A 13,613-nucleotide genomic window follows, 5' to 3' on the forward strand; every position below is an offset into this window, starting at 1 on the left:
AGAAGAAGGGAACAGCACTGGTCTTCGTGTTTCCCTTGTTCGTCCGTGTCTATGAGTGCACTGTGAGCTATTATGCGTGAAAACCTCCGTAAATTCGAAGAGAAAAAAATCCGCATGAACAAAAAAAACTGTTTGTGCTTTTTTTTTTGTGCAAGCAGCACTTTCCATGTACACTGTGGGGTTCAAAACAGGATTGAGATCACAGTGGCGCTCTAAACGTGAATGGAGATAAAATCGTCGATGTGGAGCATGGTTAGACTCGCATCACGGAACAACGACTGGCCGCACTCCGTGTACAAAGTTTGTGGACGTCATGGAAACCTCGCGAATGCCAAAATATTTCCTGCTACACACACAGGATGGACGAGTCTGTAAATGATATGGGCGATACGCACAAACTTCGGTGGATAAACAGTAGCCGCACTCCGCCCAGCAGCGGCGTCCTCTGCCGATGGCACGGCACCGATAGCGTTGCCATAGGCCTATCGATCCAAACGGAAGGGTACGGTACTAAGTGCCGTTTACGCTCATATTGGCATCTGAGCTTTCCTACCGCTCTTGCCGCTTCGCGCTGCGTTCGCGATAATACCGTGTATCTAAAGAAAAATAGGGAAATCCTGGTGGCATCGTTGCCATAGATGCCAGCAGGGCCGAGTTCTTGACGAGAACTCTGCAGCGCGAACTGTATACACAGCATGTAGTTATAAGCTTGGATTGTATCGCGGGTCTCGTTCATTCTAGAAACTTAACGGCCGTCATTTAACGGGCACTGACACGCACATGGGTTTCGATTGTTTGTTTTTTTTTTTTTGCCTCCATCGAAATGTGACCGCTGGGGCTGGCATCGATACCCACGAGCTTCACGTCAGGAGCCGAGCGTCGTAGCCTTGGTGGACTTCATCGTGCGAACGCATTCACTTCACAAAGCCTCGCTAGCTTCCATAGCGTTGTACCTGATGTATGAAGCAGAGTGTGGAGCTTTGCGTGCTTGTTTTTTGTTGGGACGGCGTGAGCGCCACCACGCGATCTTGCTCCACAAATAGGAACGCGCCGACTTCATCGCGTGCTCTTGCTCGAAAACTATGGCGGAATGATAAATGAATGTCACTGCCCTTGCTCTCGTTGAAATTGTTGCGACAGTGTCAGTTTCGTAAACCGAGTTCAGCCAACGTTTGTTAACCTTTTGGCAAGGTATATGTACAATTCAGTACACATCTCCTGCTTTTCCTCTGTGCGTCAACTTGATATATAAAAGACCGGGATATATCGAGGTTAATTTAACTTCCTGCTTAACAAACTTGATTTTTATTTACCATCATTTCGCAGTGTATTGCTTATGTATGGTTACTTTGCTGAAAGGCCTACTCCGTTCCACGAGTTGTTTCGCGTGCTGCTTTCTGCTGGTCATGCGAAAAGTAATTGTTTATTCAATATTGATATAAGTTAAAATGAATTCGCTCTACATTTGCAGCCTAAGATTTTATTCTATTTGTGCCGAAACAGAGCACCAATGACTTCAGGATGAATATTTATTTAATTACAACTTAATTAGGTTTAGTGACTAACACACAAGTTAACATATATTATTTTGTTGCAATGGAACACTGAATGTCATGAAACAACGTTGCATAGATTTTACACATTTACAGACAGTTCCTCATAGGTGGCGTGTGAAAGCGTTAATATCTTAGCAGACTTACGGGGCAAAGACACTTTCAAACGGCATTCCAACACTGTGGCTGTGTTGACCTGTTTTGCGACACACCTCCGTCGAAACATAACGCCTGAGCACATTTTCAGAAAGACGAAACATGACGTCATACAAACAGTGGCACTGTGCGCAATAGAGGTGGTGTGCAGGTAGATGGCAAGTTGGGCCAGTTGTATTATACGTTCACGTTTGAAAATCGGGTCGAAACGCACCGAAAAGACACGGACAGGAGAGGCTGATAAGGACGGTGCTTACTGTCACAACTGAAGTTTCATGAATAAGAAAAGGTATTTAAAGCGGATACATGGTTCTTCGAACATATGCAACAGAGTAGGGAGTAACAACAACAACAACAACAACAACAACAACAACAACAACAACAACAACAACAACAACAACAACAACAACAACAACAACAACAACAATAACAACAACAACAACAACAACAACAACAACAACAACAACAACAACAACAAATAACACTCGTATCGGGTTTACAAAATTTTCTGCGTTGCATGTCATTTATTATATGTGGCAAGCATCATGTGTCTACGCCCATTCCTTATCGTGCAGCCGAATTGTGGATTGCTTTACACGCTGTAGAAACACAGCGGATGTTACCTTGTGTAAAGAAACTGAAATAGTTTTTCCCCATAAGGATCCGCTGACACGCGAGATAGTGGAATCGTACTGTATCCGAAAGAGGGGACATGACTGCGTTAGCCAAGCCCCAATTGTACTGCACGATAAACGTATCCGCTTTAAATACCTTTTCTGATTAATAAAACTTTAATCGTGAGAGCGAGCGCTTTCCATGACAGCCTTTTCTGTGCGTGTCTTTTTTGGTGTGCTTCAACCAAATTTTTAAACACGAAGTCATTCTACAGCCGCACTGACCGTTGAAAAGCTTCTCTGGCAGATGATCCATGAGGTTCCGGCTAAGGTCCAGCTGGTCCAGGCGGCGAGTGGGCAGGAACCAGGTGGCCGGCAACGTCTTGAGCAGGTTTCCTCCGAGGAAGAGAGCGGACAAGGAGCGCAGCTTGCTCAAGGCCTGGCGCGGCAGATGCTCGAGCAGGTTGTGCGCGAGGCTGAGGTGCGTCAGAGACTCTGGGAATGGCGAGCCCGTCACTTCGGACACCAGGTTGCGGTCAAGCTCGAGGGTAGTCAGCTCGGTCATGTTGGAGAACAGGCCGTCACGGATGATCTGCACGAAAATTGGATTCGCTCGAGTTTGGATAAACCTATATGCTCACTAAAGAGCAGCTCAGGTGCCTGCGCCGCATGCCCCTTCCCTTCGTCTTCCTAAGTTTTCGCATTATTTAACACGTGCCACGCGGTGACATAAGAAGCTTTGACATTGAGCTACAATCCAATGGTGAAGCACAAGGTAAGGGAGGAGGAGGTAAGTTTATTTACAGAAAGGCAGAGAGGTCGGCCTGAGCGATAGCTTGCTCTAGCCTGCTACTCTACACTGGGGGAAGAGAAAGGGGAAAAGAAAGATTAATGGATGACGATGGTGAGATAGAGAGGTGAGTATGTAGTGTTCTTTCTAGCTGAGACATATTTCATAGCCGCGCACATAGTCCAGTTGTTTCTAAAAAGGTAATAACTGCTCTTGTGACCGCAGTTGCACTGTTGGTGTCTGGTCAAGGGCCCAACACGGTCTCATCAGTTAATCACCTACTGCGATATAGTTCAGTAGAAGAAATAAGTGTTTGTCGTTCACGTGCGTATGCTGGGCAGACACAAAATATGTGCTCAAGTGTTTCTGGCACATCACAGTGTTCACAATTAGGACCGGTGTCACTGCGACCGATGATATGTGCGTAACGTCTGGTGTACGCTACACCAAATGCACTTGCGACCTATTCTAATAAAAGTGGTCTCTTTCGAACGGTGTAGAAAAAGTCGACCATCTCGCGCGAGAGCGACTCCAATGAACCTCTAGTGAAAAAAGAGTTAACGCTAACTGATGTTAGTTTTATATGGTAACGCCGTACACCCAACAAACCTTTCCCCGACTCGTCCCAAAGTTAGACCGAGAGCCGTCTTCTATGTGATAAAGGTTCAATTAATTCATTTATATTAGACGGTGTCGGTGGTTTGTGTTTAGTCCTTTCCGAGAGCAATGACCATGAGTAATCATGCACGCTCATATCTGCATGTATTCGTGCTTGTCTTTGGACGTGTGGCGTCTTATATATTTGCTCGTCTATTTTGTGATCCTCACCACTGACCTATATTCCAGCTCATGCCAATTTCTTTCCTTTCAATTCCGTTCTGTCTAACTTCTAAGTAAACCAGCCGAAAGTTTCTTTTCGTCTGTCACTTTCTCTTTGTCATGCATCCACTCTAATTAATCCAATTTTGCCAATTTTAAATAAACTGTACATAGGTAAACATCAAGTAACCCATATTTAATTACATGCTAACTAACATTAATTACTGAAACTTCAACGAAACAACAGATTCCTTAATTTTTGTTCTTGTAATATAATACTAGGTGCCATGAAATCATGTCAAGCAAATTCGGCAGGTTTGCTGGCAGTATTTCATAATTCGCACCTGAAGAGAATATTAATATCATGCCCCGCAATGCTAAGTGAATGACATGCTGAAACTTTGAAATTTTTTGATGCTGTGATTCACGAGTTGAGTTAAATCTGTAGACGATATGCATATTTTATCCGGTGAGGTGTTAAACAAAGGCTGCTAACTTTTTTAAAGAAGACATTTAGGAGCCTCATTGCTTTGCTAAAATGGCATAAAAATACATACACATCAAGCGAATGTTTCTGCGCGTTACGTGGTTAGTAGTAGGCATTCGGGGTAACGGACGGATGTATGTAGACATTTACTTCCAATGTCTTAGCCAAAGTCTGGCTGCATTCTTTCTGTTACAATAAGGAGGACGAGGGGCCACGCTGATCTTCTCCGTATCGTTCCAATTTCGGTATACGTACTCTGAAAGCACATGCCCCAATAAACCTATTAGCCGATAAACTGAGGGGCGCACCTTGACGTTGTTCTCCCCGAGGAACAAGCTCCGGAGGCTGACGGTGCGGGACAGCTCTTGCCAGTCGGCGCGGCGCAGGTCGTTGATGTGGTTGGACTGAAGGTTGAGCCACTGCAGATGGCGCAGTCCGCGCATTGCTTGCAGCGGCGCCTGCTCGAGCGCGTTGTTGCTCAGGTCGAGGGAGACCAGGTTGTCCTCGGCGCCGCAGAAGGCGCAGGGCAAGATGCGGCTCAGCGAGTTGTGCATCAGCCGTAGCGTGGACAACCGCGTGCCCGCCAAGGAGTCGTTCTGCAACACCTCGAGGCCCGAGCGGACCAGCGTCACCTGCACGAAAACAAAAATGAAAAAAAAAACCCAACGAACTACAGTGACCACCCCAACACACACACGCACACACACACACACACACACACACACACAGAGAGAGAGAGAGAGAGAGAGAGAGAGAAAGAGAGAGAGAAAGCAGTATCTGAATAAGAATAGTGACATATCCGCGAAGTGAATGATGATGAGTGGGCGAAGCAGTTTGATCATTCGGTGTTACTGTAAATCACCTGTCACACTGACCACTCAAGGATGTATATGAGTGACAGAGTGGTGAGTGACACACGGTTACACGTATACGGCTTATCCGTCATAAATGGCAGGTCGTGTTGAGTCTGTAACCATCACACTGACGACCGCAATGAGTTCAAATTAACACTAGGCTAAGAGAACATATGTGGAATCATAAAAGTCGTCCTGGGACTCGCTCTCTGGATTTCGTGCCTACCGCTCGTGCCCCCGCCATCTCCGACGACAGCGCAGCTCTGACCGACTGGGCTCGCCCTACGCCATCTCCTGCCGCCAGCAACAGCTCTCGCTGAGTGGTGCCCCGTCCTCGGACAACTGCGACCGTGTCCATCTTTCCTATTTCCTACGTACTTCCGTCGTTTTCTGTCGTTCACTGACCCTGCGCCTCGCTCTTTCCTTCCTCTCGCCATCTATATACATTTAATCCTAGCCTTAATCCCTCCTTACCCCCATCCCTCGTGAGCTACTTTTGAGGTGTCGCACTCTGATGCAGACAGTTACGGGGCTCACTTTTCTCTTTAAGAACCACATAAGAATAAAAGTCGTCCTAGTACACATTGTGTGCTGCACTGCAATGATTGCGCAAGTGTGCCTTGTTTTAGTAGTACAGGTATCGCAGGTAAACTCCGAGGGAGATATAGGAGGCCTTCGAGATTGAGATGCAAAAAGAAAAAAAAAAGTACGTTATAGCCACCCAGCTGTTGCCTTTCTTGAGAAAGAAATTTCGCTCGTGTCATCTATAGACTAGATCATGTGATCACGAGCTGTGCCAGGTACGTTTTCATGAGTTCATTCGACGACATGACGCAAATCAGAAGCTTAATAATTAAATGATAAAAAAGTAAACCAATTGTTCTATTGCATTCATCCATTTGTCTTTCTTGTCTCCACGTGATTACGTGAATCCTTTAAAGGGACATTAAAAATAATGAGTAGTTTTATATTAATAAACTTCACCCTGAAAACTATAATGTCATAAGTTTCATCCTCTTAAGTTCATTGTTAGCGGATAAAATCAAGATAAGCTTCATTTTTAAATTTCGCGCCGTAATCTACGCATGTGACGTAAAAAACTCCACAATGTATATTTTGTATTTTCGCGACACTGGCTTGATGAAATTTTCTGAAACTATCGTATGCTAGGTCTATGGCACCCACAGATCACAATGTACACCAATTTCATTGATTAGAAGCTACGTAGGACCCAGTCGACGCCTTCAAAAAAATTTTTGACGTCACAGTGTTTGGTGCGGGAACCTCAAGATGGCGTCTCCACCCACAGTTTTTTTTTTTTTTGCACGTTTTCTCGCTTATTAAGCATCGCGTTGCGGTAAGAGTGATGTTTTCGGGATTGTCAAATTGTACTTTGCTAATAAGCGAAAAAGCATTTTGTTCTTTTGTGTCCATTTAAGGTGAACTTGTCCCAACCAGGCCGAATCGCAGCACTGCTCCAATCACAGGTTTTAAACAAGCGTACAAAGGAAATAACGCCTGCGGCTCATGCACTCCCTAGCGGCGAAGTTGGAAACGTAGTTTTGAAACAGATAGGTATAGCACTCACCTGCCCGTTCTCGCATTCACCAATGGTGGTGGGAAACACGGAAAACGGCACCCCGACGCACACCACTTCGCGCACCACGTCGTGGCTGCACAGGCAGAGCCGGTTGAAGCCGCACGGCCGCTGCACGGACGAGACCCGCGACGGTTGCAGCAGGGCGCACCACAGGACGGCCAGGGCGCACCACATCTACAGGGCACGATAAGAAGATTACGACTGAATACGACGATAAATAAAGCGTAAAAAAATTGTTCCATTTCCCAATAAAGAGAACTACGTGGTTATGTTTCAACACTTGTCGGACAGCCTTTAAGGAAAAATGGCAAGAAGAGTGGCAGGCTCTAGTGCATAACAAGCTGCAAATTGTCAAGCCTATTCTACAAGGATGGAAGTCATGCAATCACCAAAAGCGCTTCATCGAAGTAATATTATGCCGCCTGCGGATAGGTCATACGCACCTCACCCACAACTTCTTGTTGCGCGGAGAAAATCAACCAGAATGCGAACATTGTAAGGAACCTCTTACTATTGATCATATTTTAATAACATGCCCAGTCTTTGAAAAAAGAAGACAGGCTTATTTTAAACAATTTTACAGAACACAAACACCTCTCTACCCAATGTTAATACTATCAGAAAATGCAATCATCCCCACAGAGGACGTTTTCCGGTTTCTAGACGCCACAGGCACTTTAAACAAACTGTAAACAGAAATCTGTTTTTCATCTCATATTTTAACCCTATTATCAAAATCACCTAGTGTCTGGCGCATCATAGCCATTGTTGCTTTTGCGCCATAAAACTCAACGTCACGGAACTAACGAAGCCACACTGGTGTTCACTCGTGTTGTCATTTCTTGTTTCCCTTTGTGTGTGTCCGTCTCTGTTTAATTTGTGTGTGGAGTTGTGTATATGTTGTGTACCGCTTATGTTACACCCCCCCCCCCCTTACATTTGTGTGTATTACCGTGTGCGCGCCGTAATCTTCTGTGCTCGCAGGAGAGTGCAGCGACGCGAGCACGGGAAGCATTATGTACGAGCGCAAAGCTGTGGAGGAGAGATGAACGGGAGAGGAGAAACAAAGCGGAGGCAGCGCTCTGCCACCTACTCCACCCCCCCTCACGCTCATGTGAGGAGAAAGGGGAGAGTTGGCGCTTGCGCAGCGGGGGGAGTGGACGGTCGCCGAGGGACGGACACAGTCCCGAGCAAAAGAAGCTTCGGATCTAAACAAACATGGCGGACGCTTGCGTTTCGTCTTCAAGACTGGAACGCGAATCAAGCGGTGGATATTAAACACGCTCCGAAAGAATCAGCCCGAAGTTTTGTACATGCAAAGTATTCTTAAATATACCACTCAGGAAATCAACTGAAAGTGACGTACTAGCGATTGATTGATGATTAGTATGTTGGGTTTAATGTCCCAGAACTACCATATGATTATGAGAGACGCCGTAGTGGAGGGCTCCGAAAATTTAGACCATCTGGGGTTCTTTAACATGCACCCGAATCTGAGCACACGGGCCTACAACATTTCCGCATTCATCGGAAATGCAGCCGCCGCAGCCGGGATTCGATCCCGCGACCTGCGGGTCGGCAGCCGAGTACCATAGCCACTAGACCATCGCGGTAGGGCGACGTACTAGTGAGACGACTAGGCGAGGCTCAGGGAGCTTTCTCTATTTTCCTACCAGAGAAAGGCTCTTTGTTCATGACTTCATATGCTAGCGAAGCTATGGAGCCAGGCCCGGCACCTTGAATTTTTTTTTTTTGGGGGGGGGGGGGGGGGCTTTTACAGGACCTCGTTTCAAGAACCTTGCACGACGCTGAACCTACGCGCCGAAACATGCGTCAACGTGGAGGAACATACAAATGTTCCTCCACGTTGCTCTTCGGCTGCGCTTTGATCTGAACACTTGAATATCAAGCTATGCTCGCGGAAAGACTCACCCGCAAAAAGGGAAAAATATTCAGAATAAAAAAAGAGGGAATAGCAAGTGAAAGCTCATATCGGCTTTTTTTTTTTTTTGTCTCTTGCACAGCTTAGAGGGAAAGTGCCCCTGCATTCCCTCGGAATGTGGCCAATATCCTGAACAGCGGTGGCTGTTGCTTCGGAGTGGAGCGAGTAATTTGACGAAGGCTGACTCACAATCTATACTCTCTCTTCCTCTCTTCTCTCTCTCTCGGTTGCTCCGTTTTCTCAGCATAACAGTGTCTTAGAACGCGGGCGCAAGCAAAAGGCCAGGGCAGCACAAACGTGGTGTCTGGACTTCTTTCTCGTGTCCATGTATGCACACTGTCTTTGAGAATGACAATGTCGAAGCACTTTTTATACGCACCACCTTCTTGTCTTTCGAAGGCACTAGCTGTTTTCACAACTGGACTTTGAATGAGTCACTTTGAAGCTAAATATTCCCATCACGTCGTCTTATGGCAACAACGGCCTCACGTTTCGACTGAATTATTACACTGGGCACTGAACTCAAACGTAATGTTTTCCCCGTTATAGGGCGGTTCCTTTTTGGTTTTGTTTGGGTAGATGTTTGTCGTCATTGCTTTTTGTTGATTTCTTTTTATCTCCTTTTTTTAGTACGTGTACGGGAAAATTTCTATAATTGTGTAAGTGCTTGGCACTTGATTATGATAGTTCTGGATGGTGTAGCTTTTTGTGGCATGCTTTCCTCTTTTTTTGTTGTATGTTTTCCTTATGTTTTTTTTGTGTATCAACCACCCCTGCCTATGGCCTCATGTGTGAAACTGGCAGCATATTCGAACTTAATAAATAAATAAATAAATAAATAAATAAATAAATAAATAAATAAATAAATAAGTAAATAAGTAAATAAGTAAATAAGTAAATAAATAAATAAATAAATAGAACTGTGCAGCGCTGGCAGCAACCATATAGATGCAAGTAGCTTATGTCAGTTAGCGCAGTTTACTCGACCTATGCTACGTTTCGTGCATCTTATGCGCAATGTCCAACGTAAACAATAACAATGATATTGACCTTCAAAAATTACTGAATTTTCAATTTATTTCACAAATAATTAGGGGCTTATGTCGTCCTTGAAAGCTAGCCACATTCTTTCACGACCATTTGCTGTCGTGGGCAGAAGGAACAAGCGCGCCAAAACGGTATGGGTACGTGAATATTTGATGCGGTCTAACTAAAACAGATGCTTGGGCGTGTTAGTGAAACATCTTGGGAAATGAAACAGTTCGATTGGCTTGACAGGCAAGAAAATTTATTATCTTGTCAAATGGTTTTATGCGCAACATCCGTGGTTATAACAGTATTGAAGCTGATATTTTCTTTTTTAGTTATAAGAGTGATACTTTGTTCTTTTCATTATCGCTTATTACTGTTCCTTCTTCCACTTAAGACTCCGCAAGTATATTATATTCCACGGCGTTGACGAACACATTTTTCCGTAAGTGTGCGCTCTTGTTTGCGTCTCACTTTGTGTGTGTGTGTGTTCCGTCTTTTGCACTGCATTATTTTCAAGATGACGTCGTCTGACGTCGATCTTGAATCCACTCACGTGTAGACGCGCTTGGAGCTCTGGGCATGCAGCGCCACTACATATGACGTGGCTTACTCAGTCACCAGCCGAAAGGCAACGTGTAGAGCAGCCAGTTCAGATTGCTTTTTTTATTTTCTTTTTGCATCTACCTTGCAACCTGTATGCACAAGTACAGTCGCGCTCAATACGACTTGCAACACGAGATCGCGTGTCCTCACGAGTTCAAATTTTGCGCATGGCTTCTACTAGCTCTTATTTCTATTACGAAACGCGTTTCACGCACTTGTGTATAGTTGTTGAAAAAAAAAAAATAGCTGAAGCCGTGCGCGACCGTTGAACTCGTGAGGCCACGCGCTCCCATGTTGCAAGTAATATTGAACGCGACTGCACACATAAAGACATACATGCCCCATGTTGCAAGTCACATGGAACGCGACTGTACACTTAAAGATATACATGCTCCTATACAAGCGTTATTAATGGGTGTTTAGTGATATTGAAGCGGTGCATGAGATCCATTGGCTCGCTTGTGCGTACTATACAACGATGTACAGGATGCCCTACAGCAGCCACTCGCGTTTGTTTGACCCGTCAACGTTTGAGAAATGGCTTCGTCCGGCACAAGCTCCACCAGCGGAGCGTGGTGTATTGAAGCAGTACTCTTGCGCTGCGTTCATGTTTGCATGGCCGCGGAGGTCGTGCCACGTGGTGAAGTATGGCTTTCAGAGCAGAGGTCTTAGGTGCGCGTTCCTGCCTTGAGCGGCATCACCATTGCCGTTGCCGTTGGTGGCGTGGCCGATACAGGTAGAAAAAAAACAATATAAGAAAAAAGTACTCAGCATAAAATGGGACTTGACCTTGGGCTATCTGCGTGGACGTCGGGTATCCTGCCACAGAGCCACGCTGTTGCTAGGAACTGATTTGCAAAAAAGATCGTGTACAGGCGTTACGTCGGACGAGGAATCACGCTAACCTGTGAAATATAGCGTGCACGAAAAGTGAAATAGCAACCAATCATCACATGGCGCTACATTCGCAACGAGTGTACGCATTAATGCTTCCCACCCATCGCAAAGTGCTCGTGCACAGTTCTTCATCGTAATCAGCCACGAGCAACATCAACAAGGAAGGAAAATAGGTGGCAAATAACGGCTGGGAGTTTAACCAGCCTATTGGTAGCCGGTTTGTTACCCTGCGCATGTGAGGGGGGTGGGGGAGATGAAAGATAGAGAGCAGAGAGGGAAGAGAGATAAACACAGCACATTCGACCGCACACGCGCGCACACTCAGTCTTAGTCCAGTCTTGTCAACAATATGCTCATAATGCCTACAAGGGTGTAGCGGGTACCTCCATATCTGCAGAAAGTCGAATAACGGCGTAGTGAGTGTTATCCTACTCCAAAAAAATTTTAACTTACGATGTAGCAGATACTTTGCGGAATGCCAAAGCTTCAAATACAGTTGGCCGTGCGCAAACACGAAGATGCGCTTAGAATTCACACTAGGCAGCATCGAAATCGTCAGGGAATTTTTTTTTTCCGGCACAAGCTCCAAACCTGAAGGAGGGTATTCGAGTCTGTATTGCTCATTTCGAAGGTCACAAATACCCCAGTGCGAAGTGACAACTGCCAACTTCTGCCTGCTTTGAGTAAGTGCGCCTAACGTGTGGGTTCAAATCGACATACCTCCTCGTAATGCGCGCGCTGACGTGGTCCCGTGCAACCTTGGAAGCATATAATTGTGGTTCCAGCTTTGGAATGGTGTTGTCATCTCAGCTCCAGTAGCGAAAGAAAGAACTCTGTTGTTAATGGTGTCAGTAAATGAAAAAACTAAGTAAAAACGAAGTAATTGAAAAATAAAACGCGAATGACACAATGGGATTCGAAGCTGGGTCTCCTGCGTGCCAGCCCAGTATTCTGCCACAGAGCCAAGGCCGGTTTTTTTTCTCTATTACCGGTTTCGCACAAGGTACACACATCAATATAAGTCACTGTAAACAGTAACATACAATCAGAAGTGATGACGAAAAAGCCGCGGAACTATTAGTGATTACAGTGCTAAAATTCCTTCAGGTTCACGAGGGGTTCGACCCTGGAGAGCCATTCCGGAACAAAATCTTGTTGTTTGAGTATATCAATGTACTGAGCAATGCTTTCGCGGAACAGCATGCGGGCCGGACGCCTGTCAGGGTCACAGTAGTAACCGGCCATTCTTGCCCGCCATAGACAATGGAGGCCAAGCAGCATTATAAGATCAAAAGGCAGTCTTTCCTCTTTTTCTACTGTTAAAAACCTGATACCCAGTGAATGTAAGGGAAGTTACTTTTTCAGAGTTCTCTGTAAAACATCCTAGAAGTATACCCCTTCCCAACAATGCAGAAAAACGTGATCTATTGTCTCCGGCTTTCGGCAGATGAAACAGTGCGAACACCATGGCATATAAACTCCTTTATCTTCTAAAAAAGTTTTAACCAGCAGTGTTCCGGAGTGTAATTTAAAGAAAAAGCTTTTTGCACTAGGCTGAATTTGCATTTTCTTAACGCGCTTAACAACATCATTGCCTTCTCCTCCGCTATTAATTAACCTATACATAGGAACTGGAAAAATCATGTCGCATATGTCTTTATGTAATTTCTTTCGCCCGACCGAAGAAAGGTATTCATTGGAAAACCGAACTGACAAGAACCGGACACTGTCTGCAACTTCCTTAAAAAAACCTCGCGTAGCTCCCGGCATTCTTGCGGTGCTAACCACAAAGTTAGGTAGAACACGACAAAGGCGTAACTGACATACTGTTCTTAAGAAGAGGTGTTGAACATCTCGAAAGAAAATAAAACGATTAACTAGCTGCCGCACGAACAGATGCGACAGGCTTAGTCCCCCCTGTTTTACTCTTCGGAACAGATTTGTCCTACTACATTTTTCCCAAGTAGACCCCCATATAAACACAGCAAATATCCTATGCAGCTTTTGCACATGCACCCGTGAGCAACACAAAACCTGCATCACATACCATAATTTGCTCATTAAAAATATGTTGCATACAGTGGCTCTGGCAAACATTGAGAGACAGTTGCCATTCCACTGCGCTGTCCTTTCGCGCGTTTCTTTTATTTGTTCAGTCCAGTAATCATTGGTGTCTTTGTAGTGCTGGAAAGGCACGCCTAGATATTTTACTGGAGTATTAAACCAGTGAACGTTAGCATAGGTATCTGGGGTTGATGTCCAGTCT

At 45.2% G+C, this 13,613-nt stretch overlaps 1 protein-coding gene across 1 annotated transcript in view; it reads right to left on the reverse strand.

The window, feature by feature from the left end:
- Nucleotides 1-13,613, reverse strand: part of LOC119179419 (uncharacterized) — a 43,103-nt gene that overhangs the window by 11,850 nt on the left and 17,640 nt on the right. Inside the window, exons 3-5 of the mRNA XM_075868652.1 lie at nt 6,862-7,047; nt 4,728-5,051; nt 2,609-2,915 (exon numbers count right to left, since the gene is read on the reverse strand). Of these exons, the coding sequence (XP_075724767.1) occupies nt 2,609-2,915; nt 4,728-5,051; nt 6,862-7,047 (817 nt within the window). The remainder of the gene's footprint in view (nt 1-2,608; nt 2,916-4,727; nt 5,052-6,861; nt 7,048-13,613) is intronic.

This window comes from Rhipicephalus microplus, chromosome 7, assembly GCF_043290135.1.
Source record: "Rhipicephalus microplus isolate Deutch F79 chromosome 7, USDA_Rmic, whole genome shotgun sequence".
NCBI lineage: Eukaryota > Metazoa > Arthropoda > Arachnida > Ixodida > Ixodidae > Rhipicephalus > Rhipicephalus microplus.